Genomic DNA, 16492 nt, shown 5'->3' with positions numbered 1-16492 from the left:
TTTGGGGCACTAGAGATATACTGGTGATCAAAGAAGATACAGCCCTTGCTGCCCTTACTGAGCTTACATTTTATTGATAGACTATAAAGTAAATAATGAGAAAATTAGACTATGTCAGATGTCAAATGGTGACAGGTGAAATGGAAAAACAGTATGGACGGGGACTACGGGTGTCAGTCAGGGGGCCAGGGGATTATAAATTTTAGATGTGGTGCTCAAGGCGGGTACTCATGTCAAAGAGGTGACAGTTGAGTAAATACCTGAAGGCAGTGAGGTGAGCCATGAATGTGGAAATTTCGGGGGACAGGCAGGACAACAGCAAGCATGTAAAGCCCAGACACCCAACTTCACTGACAATATCAGGGGTTCACAGATCCCTAAAGCCCATCCACAGATCTTTCCACGGATGAAGACTGTTTGATAGTGGCCGCCTCCCTGGGTTTACAGGTGAGGAAACAGAAGCCCAGAGTGGGACAGGGATGCTCCAGGGCACGAGAGAGCAGGGCCCAGAACCTGCACCTCCCGACAACACTCCTCCCTGCCCCCCCACAACAATCCTCTCTGTAGCATCACCAGGAAATGGCCATCTAGTTTCTACCTGGATGCTGCTAGTGACAGGGAGCTTGTTACTTCACAAAGTCGTGGTTTTTACTGTCTGGTAACTATAGAGATTAACCAGCTAGTCCCTCAGTTGACCTGGATTCTATTATACCTTCCTTGGGTCAGGGTCTGACAGCTTGCCTCTCTTCCTTGCCAGGTTCACCATCTGCCACAAGACCGAGGTCATGAAGAACACCCTAAATCCAGTCTGGCAAACCTTCTCCATTCCTGTGAGAGCCCTCTGCAATGGGGACTATGATCGGTGAGCTGAGAGAATCCCCCTCCCCGTGCACAGGTGCGGGCGGCCTGGTTCTTGTTGATGTGGGCTGTCCCCTCAATAAGAGCAGAGACTCCTGGAGCTGTGCCCAGGGGGACCTGCACAGGGTGGGACTTGGGAGCCTCCCCACCTGGTCCGCCCCTCCCTGGGCAGTATCTGCCTTCATCTCCTCACAGCCCTCCCTCCCACCCCCACCCCCACCTCTTTCCTCCAGTCAGGCGTCCCCACTGGTGGGAACCTCCCCAGGCTGTGGGGGCTGGGGTGTCCTGGCCTAGAGTTCAGCAGCCTTTTTTTTTCCTTGTTCCCACCAGAAGGGCAGGTGGGGGCCTGATGGGGCTCTAGATATGCAGAGGTGGCTGGGTCCCCACCAGCCCCAGCTCTTGGCAGGAGGATTCTGGGCAGTCAGGTTTCCAAGATTCTCTCTGCCAGCCAAGTTGCCATAAATGGGGGTGAGGGGTGAGACACAGCTCATGAAACTTTTTGATGCTACACAGCCTACAGCTATGACATGTTAACTATCAACATCTTCATCCTCCTCCTCATCATCATCCTCATCATCATCACATGAGTGCAGATTGGCTCTATGACTAAAATATAGTGTCAATTTGGGCAAACTTTGACCTTTCTGAGCCTCAGTTTCCTTATCTGTAAAATGCTTATTTAAACGTCTACTTACCGTATAGGGCTGCTTTGAAGCTCACATGACATGACTTGACTTACACAGAAAGGCTTAGGTGTGCATAAAATACCAAATTCAGCATTTTGTCCATACGTGTTTATGGACTCCCCACCATGTGCTGTGCCCTGCGCTAGAGGCTGGGAAGTCAGCAGGGAGCAAAACATAGCCCTCACTCTTCACCAACCTCGTGGAGTTTACATCTAGTGGGGGAGGCAGACATTAATACAATAATCACACAAAGAAACATATAATTACAAATCGTGCTAAGTGGCGGGGGCGCCGTAAGGTGGTGTTGGTCTGTATTAAGTCATGCGCACCCAGCCTGGTTTCCTGGTGATTGCTGTAGCTGGTGGGCGAGCTGGCAGGGGTTCATGGCCAGGGCTGCCTGGGCAGCCTTGAGGAAGCTGGGCCCCTTGCTGACCACTTGAACAGGAACACAGGGGCGTCCTGGCTGGTGGCATCGGTAGGGGTTCACTGGAACCCTGCTCACAGTGGCTGCTGACAAGCTATGTGTGGTGGGGTGACAGGGGCCTCCAGGAATCCCATTTCCTTGCTGATCCAGGAGATGAGGTGGCCCCTTTTCCTGCCTCTTGGTTGGGACTGAAAAGCCACAATCTATTCCACAGGTGGTCATGGGGCACCTACTATATGCTCGTCGTGTCTCCATCTGTGCAGCATTCAGGGGATGGGAGCCTCACTTCCATCTTCAGGGAGCTTATAGTCTGACCGCAGGGAGCTCAGATGAGCACACAAGTATTTCAGACAGCAAAGTAATTGTGCAAAATGAGACCGGAGACAAAACGTAGGCATTCTAGCAAGTAAACTCCAGTGACATGTCTGGCCGGGTCCTGGGGCTTCTGGAGTGGGGTGAATGGGAGGACAGAGTGGTTGGAGCATAGGGTCTACAGGAGGCTCAGAGAAAGCTGCAAGGTTGTTGGGGGAGGGAATCAGCACCTGGGAACAGGACGTGGGAGGAACGGTTGGGATGGAGAGAGATGGAGGGGCAGGGAGGGGAAGTTCAAGTTTGGGGAATGGAAGAACATGGCAATTCCAGTCTCACGGGGTAGAAGGAATTGGGATCTTCGGCCCACTGCTCAGAGGGTTTGGGGGGGTCTAGCTGACCCCCCACTACTCTGCATCCCTAGCGAGGGTCTCCCCAGGTCTCAGAACCCAGCTTGTCAGGGACGGTGAGGAGGGCAGCCAGGCTCAGAGTCAGGGCTCATTGTGCAGCCTTTGGAGGAGGTGAGGGTATGGGGGAGGGTGCAGGTCCTGGAAAAAACCCAGGCAGGCTCCCATCTCCCCTCCCAGGCTGAGCCCCAGACCGCTCTCCCTCCAGGGTGGCTGGGCACCTCGGGGCCCTTCTCCAAGTGCCAGGAAGATTGACCAGGACATGACTGACAGAAGTATTAATGGAGGGGACCAGGACTGTCACACTGGCTTGGTAAAAGTGAGCAGGCCTGCCACATGCTGAGCCCTAGGGTGACCCTAGGGGAATCCACATACCCAACACACTCAGTAGGCACAGGCGTCTGGGAGGCCCCCTCAGGGTGGTGACGGGGGAGGGTCTTGTGCAGGAAAACAAGGGAGGCACCTCTTTAGAGCCTCACAGAACACATCCGGTTGAATCCAGCAGCCACGTCTTCCATGCTAGCCAGGCACAGGGCACCAGGCTGGGTGCTGTGGGCACGCTGGGCTGTCAGACCCCAGCCTTGGGCTGCTCCCAGGCCAGGGTGGGAGACAGACAGGTAATAACAACAACAACAATGACAAAGGCTCCTGCAGCACTCACACGGTAATTTGTGTACATGAGCTACTTTAATCGTCCCAACGGTTAGTAGCTTCTCTGAAAAAGACACTATCACTATCTTCACTGTACAGGTAAGGAAACTGAGGCTGGCTCTAGAATCTGTGTTCTCGACCCCAGTGCTTTGCTGCCAAGTGGCTGAGACAGGGTGTGTCTGGAAGCGGCTCTGTGAGAGCCTTGCTCAGGGTGCAGCTCTGGGACCGGGGGTGAAAGGAAGACTCAGAAGGACGGGACATCTGCCTGGAGATGGGACTGAAAGAGACAGAGAGGTCATTAGGGTTTGGAGACTGGGGAACAAGAGAAGATGACATCACAGACAGGAATGGGGAGTGTGACAGGGAGCCGGAGCAGGTGGCTGTGGGACAGACCCAGCCGTGCTCTGCCAAGGAGGGAGGACAGAGGCCTGGGAGTCCCCAGGAGGACGGCTGGCAGAGGTCAGGTGCTCAGGGCCTGTGGGGGCAGGGCCCTGCCAGGGGCAGGAGCAGGACAAAGAAGAGGAGATGGTCAGAGAGACAGTAGGAGACCTAGAGGAGGACGGCTGTGGTCAGGGAGCTGAGAGGGGAGTTCACAGAAGTCTCAGCTATGACCGTGAAAGAGAGGGCCAGGGGGGTGAGAACCAAGGAGCTGCCAGAACGATGGGGCCAGAGACCAGTTAATGTTATTAGGATGACTGAGCCTTTAGGATATGGAGCAAATTGTGTCCTAACTGGTGTCAATGCATTATCTTATCCGTGACTTAAATGTCACAGTAACCCTAAAGGTGACTACTGGTGACACGCCCATTTCACAGACCACAAAAGGGGACGAGGAGGACTGCGGCTTATGTTGCTTGCCAGCACAAGGGGCAAGGACATTTCTCCTTTCCAGAATCACCTCTGTGCTCGCCCTGTGCTTTGGGGATCCTCTGTATTGGCTGTGTGTCCAGTCCACACGAGGCCAATCTCAAGTGACCCAGCTGAGCAGAGCTGGAGTCCGAGGAAACAGCATCAGGGTCGGAGCCAGGCCAGCCCTCTGGGGGTGTGAAGTGGGCCGAAGACAGGACCCTTCCCTGACGTCCCCCTGCCCTCTCCTTGAACTCATTCAGTGACTTGAGGATTCGTCCTCATTAAACCAGATTCCCCTGGTTGGGCTGCTGTCATTTGCTCACACCTTGATGTTGAATGAGTGGATTTTAAGAAGGTGTTAAGGGTGCTGGGTCCTCACCTGGAGAGGGGACAGAGGGTTCCTGGGAGCTGGAGGCTGTCACACTCTGAAACTTCACACTCTGTCTGCCCCTTGGAAGAACCACTTGCTTATCCTTTGAAACCCACCATCCCCTGAGCACTGGAAGGGGCCAGGCCAGTATGTGTGACTTCCATTGGGACTGTCTGATCATCCCCCGCTCACACCTGCAAAAGCTGAACTCAAACAGAGGGGGCGAAGTCTCTGCAGCGCAGAGTGGGGTTGCTCTCCGCCCCGCCATCCAGTCTCTGCCTGCCCAGTGAGGCTCTGCTTCCGCCCTGAAGCCTCTCATCCTCTCTACGTGTTGGGACTGACTGTCAGTTTAGGGTGAACCCCTCGGGGCCTGTCAGAGCTGAGGACTTGTAAGCAGCAGCAAAATGTATGTCCTCCAGCCCGGGAGAGGCTCATTAGGGGGCAGGCCTGCAGCCCAGTTTGTGGGAGACTACACACAGAGCTGCTTGGTGAGCTGGGAGGGAAGCCTGGCACCTTTGCCAGTGTCCCTCATCCCTGCCGTCCTGCTGAGGCTCACACACACCCAGCTCTGTCTCTCCAGCCCAGGCGTCCAGGGACCTACAGGGCACTGGCTCCCACCCCAAGGCCTGGTGTTGCTGCTGAGCAGCTGTATGACTTGGGGAAAGCCACACACTCTGGGCCTCCCTTTGTGCTTCTGGAGAGGGACGTATTGTCACTGTGTGGCCCACTTCACAATATTGATAGAAGTTCTTAGCCAGCCAGCAGATATTTCTTAATACTACTTATACTACCTAATAGATGCTAGGCACTCTTCTTGAAGCTGAAGATATAGCAGTAAACACAACAAACAAAAATCCCTGGCCTTGTAGAACTGATGTTTCCTTGGTGAATGGGAATTGTTTGGAGACAGGAACTTGGAAAAAAAGCTTGAGTGTTTTAGACAGAACAGAACAACACGTGTCCAATGCTGACCATGCAGGTGATGCAGTTGACTTCTCACAGAAACTCCCAAGTGGGTGTGATGATACTATCTTACAGAGGGGTAAACAGAGTCTCTGAGGGCTAAGCCAGTTGCCCAGGGCCACACAGCTGGTAGCTGGAGAGCTGGGGTTGCCTCCAGAGCCTGCGGTCTTCCCTGTCTGTCCCACTGTCTCAGCCTCGGGGACCATATCCCGAGCCTTTTATGCTAAGATGTTCATTTTGTAGGCAGCAGAGCCCCACTTCATTGTCTCATTCCCAGGAGCCCCTTCTCTTGGGTGCTGGCCCCAAAAGTCACAGTTAATTCATCATGAGCCTTTGTTGGACCTGAGCTAAGGGGTTTGGAGCCAAGGCCTGCAGCCCACAAAAGGCACGTGAGGGGACTGGGGGCAGCCCAACCTGGACTGGACAGCGACAGAACTGTCAACAGAGTAGTCAACGCTGTGTCTGGCTTGTGTCTGCCTTCCCCTGTCTCTGGGCAGTGTTTCTCTCACCTCCTTCTCCCCTAAGGCTGGAGTTTGCAGCCTCTAATGATAATCAGACTCACCAGGCTGCCTGCGCCATCCCTGGAGCCTCCATGGCAGGGGAATCTCACACTCTGTGGCCTCCAATTCAGCTGCAAGTTCAAATCCCCCGAGGAGCTTTAAACAACTCGCCTGCCAGGTGCACCCCAGCCCATTCATTCTGAATCTCTGGGGTGAGGCATCAGCATCAGGATTGCAGAAGCTCCCCAGGGGATCCAATGTGCAATCAGGGTTGAAAACCAGAGAGGTCAGTGGCTCTGGTTGAACATTAGAATCAGCCATGGAACTTCTCAAATCACCTGTACCTGAGTCCTATCTAGACTAATTAAATCAGGCCCACTGGCCATGGAATCATTTTTAAAAAGCTCCCCAGTGATTATTTGGGGGTATCCAAGACTATGGCTGTAACTGGGATCCTCCTACAGCCTCTGAGCATGTGGCTGTCACTGATTAGGTCACCTGAGGGGCTTCTGTTAGTGGTCGAGGAGAGGCACTCTTCCTGGGGTCTTTGAAGGTCCCCCTGCAGAGCTGGAGTGCTCAGGGGGATGACTGGGAGACTTTGTGGGACTGGGTCTTGACACAAACTCTCACCAGCTGTGTGACTCTGGGTAAGTCACACGGTTCCCTCAGGGCTCAGTTTCCCTATCTGAAAATGAGGTGACCAAGGTCATGATTCCAGAATGTGCATGGCAGAGCCACTGGGCCCTGCCCAGAGCTGCTGAGGACTAGGTGTAGGTTCTGTGTGTCTGAAAAGCTCCCTGGTAATCTCTCAGGCAGCCAGACTTGGATGCCACTAAGGTCACTTCCAGCCTTGTCGTTCCAGGAATCAGAAGTTGCAGAGCTCAGGTACCCAGGTTCAGGTGTCCCTGATATAGGTAAATTTTATATGAGAAACGATTCAAGTATGGCCAAATGCTGAAGTGGAGAGAAAGGGGCATTTTTATAGAGACCACCGATGAGCCAGGGGGGTTTCACTGACTTGTCTTTGCAATTATTCTGTAAGCACATGATTATCCCAACTTAAAAGAGCTGGCTTGTGGCTCACTGAGTTTAAGTGACAGCTCCACGTCCCCCAGCTAAGGGCCCAGCACCCAAGTCCACACCCCAGCCTCTTTCCACTCTTTCCAGCTCACCAGCCCACCTTCAGGGGCCTAGTTTCCTGCCCCCAATAAGTCACTTCAGAGACATTGTTTTTGTTTTGTTTTTTTGTTTTTTGTCTTGCTTTACACAAGAATTTTAAGGATTCTGTTAAATGGTGGGCTTCTATGCCCACCCCATTTTGCATTTTAGTAAAAAAAATCCCGTTGGTGCACAATCTGCCCAGCATTCCTTCATCCCAGAGCAGTTTCTGCCCTGATGCAGGCGAATCCACACCACGCCCCTACCCATACCCTGCAGAGGCTCATCCGAAGGGAGACAGCGCCTCCTTCTGGGGTTCTGGAACCCCAAGGCCAAGTCCTCAGAGACCGGAGGAGATGGGCCACAGCCTATGGGTGGGCAAGATGATGAGATGCTAATGGAAAACAGGTCCAGGCAGCCACCTCTGTCTGCCCCATTTAGAACCGAAGGTTGGAGACCCTGGCTCCCCGCATGGTTCCTACCTCCCTAGACTCTGACCCTGCAGTGGGATCCCTGCAGCTCCCCCATCCCCAGGCATCCCTGGAGGGCCACTGAGGGTTAACCTGCAGCCTTCCACCTCCCTCCTTGCCTCTGGGTCTGCTAGCCTGTTGCCATGGAAACGGGCTAAAAATAAATTGGGCTCCCAGAGCCCAGCCCCATGCACAGGAGTCAAAACAAACCAATTAAAGCAGCTAGGCGAAAATGTGCAGATAATTACACCCTCACTCAGGAGCCAGTCGTGGAGCCAGACATGGCCTGGAACAGCTCAGCAGGCCGTCCCGAGCCAGGGCCCCTGGGCCCATCCCTGACACGCGGGCTGGCTCCCACCACTCAGACCACAGGTTCTCGTTACCCCTCCCAGCAGAGCCCACCCTGCTTAGGCCTGAGATCGGGGAGCAGCATACCCCCACTATGATGGCCCCACTGCTGATAAAGTCACAGTGTGGCTTCATGCTGGGACATGTGCCCCATCTGGCCAAGGAGAAGGTGGGGTGAACTAAAGTCTGAGGCTGTTTTTCCACATCCTCCCTGAAGTTCAGGGAACTCCCTGCACAGCTCTTCAGTCCATAAGACCTTTACTAAAGGGCCTCAAGATAGTTCCTTTGTCTCTCCGGCTGCTGCATCCACTGAGGGTCTGGGAGTGTGAGAGGGGCCCTGTCCTGGTGGATGTCGCTGTGTCCTCTCTGACCCAGCAGCATGAGAAGGGCCCTGTCCTCAGGCCACGTGGGTGCTGGGTCAAGCCCATCCCACCACAGGCCCTTTGCCTTACAGGACCATCAAGGTGGAGGTGTACGACTGGGATCGAGATGGCAGGTAAGCAGGCAGAAGCGCAAAGGGGGCAGGGATGGGGCAGCCACTGGGGGAGGCTGGGCCCCGCCCTCACATGGGGAGAACTGTGCTCAGGCCCCACCTTGTAGCAGTTCTGGGGGTAAGGGGGCATGGGGCTTCCTGTAGGACATCGCCTGTCCCATGATTCGTCCATGTCCAGACCACTGGCACCAGAGGACGTCTCTCCTTCAGGACGTGGTGCAAAGGAGCCCTCTTTTCCTCAGAGAGCTGTCTAGCAGCCAGCCAGTGCCTCGAATCTCCCCACATTTGGGAGGATTTAGGATTTTCTGAAACATGAATGTTGTAAGGTATAGACAGCAGTGATGTCCTGAGCATTCGTGTTCACGTTCTCTGTGGGAGCTAAGCCTTGTGGGGTGACCGAGGTGCAGAAGGTGAGTTCAGGCAGTGGGAAGGGGAAGCTTTGCTGCAAATGAATGGACTCAGGAGCCTTGAGGCAGGGCCGAGTCTGGCCAGTGGGGGGGCAGTGCCTTCCCTTTCTAAGTGCCCCCAAGGAGCCAGTGTCACTGGGAATTCAAAGACGATGGCAAGAAGGCCTCTCCCAGCTTTAGTCACCCTCACTGGCTCCTACTTGTCTGTTGAACCAAATCTGAATTTACCATCCTGACTTTTGTGACCCCTCCATTCTGTGGCACTAGCAGGGGTTCTAGAGGGCTTTACACCCCATAATCTCCATTGGTGCCTCTCAAGTCTGTAAGGTGGACAGGGACTGTCATAAAGGGCTGTGCAAACGCAGCTGTAGGTTAGGCCCAAGCCTCTTCCAAGGAGCTTGCCTTCCCCTGAGACCTTCCTAGGGAGACCGGCTAGTGCCAACACTGCCTCCCGAAACTCACCTGTCCCTTGCTCCTCTCCTCTTTACCACATCACAGGCCAGTCGGCTTCATGTTTCCATCTGTGATTTGCCTCATCTTACCCTGGAGTTCCCCATACTTCTCCTTTACTGGAGAAAGCTGGGGACAGCCACCATCAAGGAGCTCACGGTCTGCATGCAGAGAGCTGTAAATTGTAGTAAAAAGTGCAGTGTGGGCCCCAGGGACACCTCCGGGGCATCACTCTCCAGCAGGCCCTCCATGCCAGCACGGGAAGGTCAAAGGCAGCCAACCACAGCAGAGTGGGAGCTCGGCTCTGTATCAGGTTTTGCTGCACTTACTGTAAACACACACAGAGCCCCAGAAGGTGCGAAAACACCTCCAGTGCCTGGATGCACATGGCACTAATTGTCTTGTTTAAAAATATTATGGAAAAATTGTTGAATGCACAGAAAAGTAGAAGAGTTTTATGAACACTTTTAGGCCTATCACCTAAATTTAACAAGTGTTACATGTTGCCATATTTGCTTTATCTATGTTTTGTTGGTTTCGTTTAAATTATAGACATCATGGTGTTTTATCTCTTAAGTATCTCATTGGGAACGTCTAAAAAATAAAGGTATTTCCTACACAATGATGAATGCCATTATCACACCTGACACTTTGAACAATTATTCTTGAATGCCCCTCTAATCATTTTATATTCAAATTTCCCTAGTTGTCCCCAAAATACCTTTTGTTGCTGGTTTGTTCAAACAAGAATCCAAGTAGAAATAGATCCCATTCTCCAGAGCCCTGCTCTTTGCTACTTGACCATTGGTTTTATTGCTCCATGGCTGATGCTGGACTCCTCCCAGGGACCCAGCCTCTGCTGGCATGTGCCCCTGGAGAAGAGGCCTGGGCAGAATTGGGAACCGAGGGAAGGGATGTGAGAGGTGGGCGGTGGGGGTAGGCAGGGACAAAACATAGCAGGGGCCTCGTGTTCTCAGCAGCAGCCTTCCCTTGCAGCCATGACTTCATTGGGGAGTTCACCACCAGCTACCGGGAGCTGGCTCGCGGACAGAGCCAATTCAACATCTATGAGGTGAGGCGGACGCTCGAAGTCTGGGGTTTGCTCTGATGTCATAGCTCCCAGCCGTTGAGGACCACAGGGAGCCATGTGCAAGGCTAGGGTTTTTGCAGGTTCTCCTTGGAGGTGGGTGTCATCGTCCCAATCTATAGTTAAGGAGATTGAGTCTCAGAGAAGTTAGGGGAGTTGCCCAAAAACAAGTTTCAGTAAGTGGCAGAATCAAGAAACCCGCCATCTAGTTTGATCTGACTCCGAATCACTGAGGTACAGTGCCCTCCGAAAGAATACTTCCAACGAGGTGGGAGGATAGAAGTGGGGGTAGGGCAGAAGGTGGGAGACAGTATTAGAAGGTTCCGGGCCTGACACCTGAAGTCCTGAGTTCAAGATGGCCCTCTGCCTTCAATTAGAACAGTTGCAGGGCCTTTCCTGGAAAGAGAGGCTCAGGGGAACAGGAGTCAGGATACCTCTGTCTAGACCTGGCGAACCTAGGACAAGGCCCCCACTCTCTGGAGATAATAGTGTTTGCCCTCAAAGGACAGTATCTGCAGCTGAACCTTTGCTGGTGTGTGCTCTCCCTCTGGAGTGCCCTCCCACCTTGCAAATCCAGCTCAGCTCCTGCTCCAATGCCGGCTCCCCCACCCCCCCGCCCCTCTGCTGCTTGGGTTTGTAGCCTGACTCTACCTTGAACTAGCCACGAGACCTTAGCTAAGTTCCTGAACCACGCTGCCACGCTCATGGAGAATTGAATACATTACTAGAACAATGCCTGGCCCCGAGTGGGCATGATGTCAGGGCTATCTTTTAGGATCCTGTGTTGCACACCTGTGTGCCAGGAGATTTATGTTTCACAACCATCCTACAAAATGCCTCTAGCCTCACATTAGCAGCCACTCAGCTGGTGATGCTCAAGAGCTGGCTTTGACTCCCTTCACTGAATCCGAACCCTTCCATCCTTCCCCTCCCTTCCCCTGTATCTCTGTTCCGAGCGATTAAGTCTTGTGTTCCAACTAGACTAAAGCTCCCCAAGGGCAGGTGACAGCCCTCTCAGTTGCCTCTCTTCACGTCGGTCTGGGCCCTTCTGGGCAGACAGTAAGTGCTTATTAGACGTCCACACACTGAATTGAGGAGAACAGGCTATTGTGAAGAGGGAGCGTGGGTGAATTTCTTTGAATTCCTTACAGTTAATTGCTTCGTTTTCTGCATCGACAAAGGAAGGGCTGTCTTTGCCCACCCCCTACCCCATCCAGGCTCCATCTTTCTCTGTCCTCCTTTAAGGAGATTTCTAGGGAGGTGAAGGGAAGGGGCCAGATCTCTTGAAGTTTGGCTTCTAAGGGAGCTTGACAGACCAGGAGAGGCCATGGTCTCTCAGGCTAAAAGCAGAAACGTTGGATTAACTTGTTTTCTTGGTTGTGGATCCCTGCTCTCTTGTAATGAACAAGAGAAACTGCAACTCTGGGAAGCAGGAGTGGTATCTTCACGTAGAAATCCTGTCAGGCAGAAACTCTGACAGCCATGGGCAGATCTTGCACCATGGGGGGTGTCACTGGGAGGCCTTTTTAATTGTTCTCCTGAAGAGACAACAGGCTTTTGCCAGGGCAGACCCTCACCTTTGGCACTGGCATCACCCTGGCTGTCTGACTTGTATGTTCGACTGTCTGCTGGCCATTCCTTAGACTCAGTCTTCCCAAACTGAATGCACCAGCTAAAGTCTCCCCACAGACCTCCCTCCACCTGGCCAGTCTGTGCCATCATGATGGGGAGCCATCTTTGACCATCCATGACTGCACCCTACTTCTACTACCAATGAAATATTCTGACATTTGTTCCCCTCATTCCCATCCACCCTCACTGTCATCTCCCGAGTAGGGGCTTTGCAACCAAGAAGGCCCCATAATGGCCTTCCCACCACCGGTCATCCTCCACTCAGTAACCTGAGTGCTCTTCCCAAATGGTCACCTGACCACATCCCTGCCCAACTTCAAATCTGGTTTGTACATTCCACCTACCACCTCAGCCTGGTTCGCACAGGGGAGAGGGGAGGAGATTCAGAAAGCTGTCTCACCCAAGTTGAGACCTACAGGGCCTTTTACCTATGGGGTAAAGTCCAAGCTCCTTCCCACGGGTGCCACCGGAGGGCCTGTGTAAGTAGATGCACATGTCACATCCCTGCTAGGACCCTTGGGTTTGACCCCAGCCCCTCCCTCTGCCCACCCCACTTCCAGGCCAATCATGCCATCTGAGGCTTTCTGAACTTACATACTGGCTCCTTTTCTGTGGCCTCATTCACACAGGTGCTGCCCCTGTGTCTGGGTGGTGTCTCACTCACTGTTGCATCCCCAAAGCCAGAGCAGCTCCTGGCCCCTGGGAGCTACTCTGTGCCCCCTTGTACAGGAGGGTAGACCCCAAAATCGCCCTGTGGGAGGTTTGAGGTGTGAGAAGACAGAGAGGTGAACAGGCTTAGGGGAGCTCCAGCCCAAGGATTCGGAGGTTCCTGGACTGACCCCTAGGGGGCGCTGGTCCTGCACGTAGAGCCTCACAGTGCATCAGCTTAGGCGGAGAGGCTGATGCATCAGGGAGGGGGTGTGTGCTGGGGAGTGCATGAAACCTCAGGAAAAACAGGGCGTCTCTTCAGTGCCACTTCGCATGAAGATCTGAGAACAAAACGTTGCTTTAATATTAAAAGTTATAATTAGAGAGTGGAAATGTGGAATACTGGCTAATTTAAAGACAACACAGAAGACTTCAAAGAAATGTGCTTGTGGCCAGGTCTTTGGGTGACACCCAGATCCCCAGGAGTCCATGTTTATTCTCCTCAGCCGGGAGGGCTACTTGGGAGTAAAAGTTTAAGATGCACTCAGTTCTAAGAGTTCTAAACGTTCCTGGGACAGATTGGGAAACTGAGGAATGGTGCAGCATTGGAGTTTGCAACTGAGCCTTCATCTCAACACCTTGCCTAGTAGGCTGTTTCCCATGAATGTGTCTGTGAACCGCATCATCTGGGTGGCTTTCATGCCTGTGGGGGATTTCGAGCTTCTCTCCCCAGACTTTCACTTGCCACCTCCAGAGCTAGCTAGTCCTCTTACCTGAACTTCCTGCCTGTGCCCCAGTCCAGCTCTTCCTTCCTTCTCTGTCTACCTGGTCGTTCCTGACCCCTCCCTCTCTCCTACCCCCATAGCCATGTTCAGGGCCCAAGATCTGTGGTCAGTTCTTGACAGTGCTGTTTTGCCACAACTCAGTACCAGTTCCAACACCCAGAAGCCCTCATTACCTGTTATCTGGGCTGGTGGTGGTGGTAGTAAGTAGTAGTAATAAAAATAGTAACAACAGCCAACATGTATGTAGTACTTACTACATTCTGGATCCTGACCTAAGCACTTGACTTGTATCGACCCATTAAATCCCTATATCTTTCTATGAGGTAGGTACTTTTTATTCATTTTACAGGTGAGGAAACTGTGGCACAGGGAGGTTAAGTACTTGCCTAAGGTCACAGCCATGAAGTGGCAGGACCAGGCAAACATTCCCCTGGTCGTCCCTCCTCTCCCGTGTTTACCTCTACCAGGTCCCAGCATACTAGAGCCTGTTGTGACCTGTCCCCTATCAGCTTAGAGCCTATCAGAGTTCTGTGCTAGCTGCTGGGTCATGTTCAGACACTTAAACTGGCATTCGAGGTTCTTTTCCAGCCAGCCCAGTCTACTTCTCCACCCTGTTGTTCTGCAGTTAAACTGGACCCCAGTTCTGTGCTCCCTTCGCCCCAGTACCTCCTCTGCCTGGGGTGCCTCCTTCCATTTCTTTATGTCCAAATCCTTCCTGTCCCTTCTCATCTTCCTTCAGTACCACCTCTCCGAGAGCCTTCACTGATGCTCGCACTCGGAGTGGTCCTTCCTTCTAACAACTTCCTTCACATTTCTGACTCCCCTTTCTTGGTGGCTCTTGTCACCTATCCCGAAGACATATCTTCTTTTCCTCAACTAGAGTAAAGATGTTAGAGGAGGAGAACTGGTACCCTCAACCTGTAAATATTTGTGAAGGAATGTGTTTGTATTTGTTATCAAGGTGGCCTGAGGGCAGGAGCATGGTTTCTCATTCTGTCACTACCCAGACCAGCTCTGTGACCTTAAGCAAAACACTTGGTGTCTCTGTGCCTTGGTTTCTGTATCTCCAGAAGTGGATATCAGTAGTTCCTCAGACAGAAGAGACCTCACCTACAGACCTGCTGATTGCCGTCTCAGGAAGAACAGGCGATGAGGGAGAGGGCAGTGAGGTTCCTGGAAACCTGAGGAGGGCAGAGCAGGTGTGAGGATCAGAGCTTAGGGAAGCCTTGGCCTAGATTTCTTGTGTAAAAATCAAAAGAGCTGGTGAGGCTCAGATTAGAGTACAAATGCAGTGTGTATGGTAGACCCGTGGAGGGCTCCCAGGGCAAAGGGCCCTCCTCACCAGCCTGGGGTTCTCGGCCTTGGCACTGCTGGCATCTCAGACTCAATGATTCTTTGTTGTGGGGATCTGTCCTGTGTGTGGCAGGATGTTAAGCAGCATCCCTTGTCCCTACCTACTCCCCCAGCTGTGACAACGCAAAAGATTTCCAGACATTGCCAAATGTCTCGGGGTGGTGGGGTGAGGAGATCACCCCTAGGTGAGACCACTGAGTTAACCCACCAGGAAGTGGGGGTTTTTTTAGCATCTACTCCATGCCTAGCTAGGGCTGTGATATAGTCTCCAATGACAGGTCTGGTTTGGAATGAGAGCTTGCACGTGAAGAAAAGTTAAGGAGGGTCTAACTGCAGTATCAGGGCGGTGGTGGTGGAGGGCGGAGCAGGGAGGATTGGTCGGGGGCGGAGGGGGTATGTTCTGGGTGAGGCAGCAGCCTGAGCCAGAATGAGGGGCAGGAACGGACAGGTCCCTTTGCAACATTGAGCCTCCTCTGGCTGCGTAGGGTGGAGGATGTGTTTGGGGAGCAGTGGGAAGGATTAAGTAAATATTATTCTTGGTGTGTTTGCTTACAAGTCCAACTGGGGAGCCCATTCGCGTCAATTGAAATGCCATTTTTTCACAAGATGCCCCTGAACCCTCCTCCTTGGGACCCCTGATTTTCTCAACCCACTCTGCTTACTGGAGTCTGAGCCACACCCAGAGGCCAGTGGAAGACTCAGGGGCCCAGCTGTGCCTGTTGGGAAACCTCCTTCTTATCTGATACCTGGTTTTTCCTTCAGGTGGTAAACCCGAAAAAGAAAATGAAGAAAAAGAAATATGTGAATTCTGGCACAGTAAGTAGCCCACCCCCTCCCTCTTTGCAACCCAGTGTCTACACTGAGCCCAAGCTGGGCCTGGTGTCAGGCCTGAGTCATGGGTGTCTGTGTGCTCTTGCAGTGTGGGAACCAGACCTGGAGAGTTGGGGGTGGGGCGGGGTGGGGTCCTGAAGCAGCCACCCAGCGGGTAGGCGGTAGGTGGCGTTTCAGCATTGGATCACCGCAGGCTCTGTGATACTGAATGAGAAATCCCAGAGAGAGACTCCCGTGGGACTTCCTGCAGGAAGGAAGAGGAAAAGGAGTAGCATTTACTGGGCCCTTACTGTGGGAAATTACCAATTTAGGTGCTTTTCACAGATTGTTTCCTTAAGAGGCAGCTGTTATCCTCCCCTTGTCATGAACGAAGAAACCAAGGCTGCAGTCAGGGAAGTGACTGGACTGAAGCCACAGAGCCAGAAAGTGGTGGAGATGGCAGTCAGCACTGCAGTTAAAGTCACAGCTGGCAGCGGCCCCGGCACTGCCCCTGCTCAACTGCAACCCTCCTGGCGTCACACTGGCCCAGCAGCTTCTGGGGGCACATCTTCATGCATTTATCCAATGAATGGAAATCCTCGTCTTACTGGCATTTCTATTCTAGCGGGAGATAACAGAAAACAAATATGAATACATACATATACCTGTGTGTGGCTGGTGGTTATGAGTGCTGTGAAAAAAAGTAAAATAAGATAAAGGCATAGGGAATGCCAGGGACAAAACAACTATTTTATATAAGGTAGTCAAGGAAAGCTTCTCTGAGAAGGGGACATTTGAGCAGAGATTCAAAGAAGGTAAGGGAGCAGGTATTGA

At 52.7% G+C, this 16492-nt stretch overlaps 1 protein-coding gene across 5 annotated transcripts in view; it reads left to right on the top strand.

Annotated features, from left to right (window-relative positions):
* Positions 1-16492, top strand: part of CPNE5 (copine 5) — an 84004-nt gene that overhangs the window by 53423 nt on the left and 14089 nt on the right. For 4 of the 5 annotated variants that reach the window (XM_090282314.1, XM_090282313.1, XM_090282312.1 and 1 more), the window contains 4 exons: positions 758-862; positions 8448-8489; positions 10340-10415; positions 15611-15664. In XM_090282314.1, the coding sequence (XP_090138440.1) occupies positions 758-862; positions 8448-8489; positions 10340-10415; positions 15611-15664 (277 nt within the window). Of the gene's footprint in view, positions 1-757; positions 863-8447; positions 8490-10339; positions 10416-15312; positions 15372-15610; positions 15665-16492 lie in introns of those variants that run through there. The other variant, XM_090282315.1, reaches the window with a different exon arrangement.

Source organism: Furipterus horrens, unplaced genomic scaffold (assembly GCF_987537825.1).
Source record: "Furipterus horrens unplaced genomic scaffold, mFurHor1.1.pri manual_scaffold_6, whole genome shotgun sequence".
Lineage (NCBI taxonomy): Eukaryota > Metazoa > Chordata > Mammalia > Chiroptera > Furipteridae > Furipterus > Furipterus horrens.
This window is presented reverse-complemented; position numbering and strand designations above follow the sequence as displayed.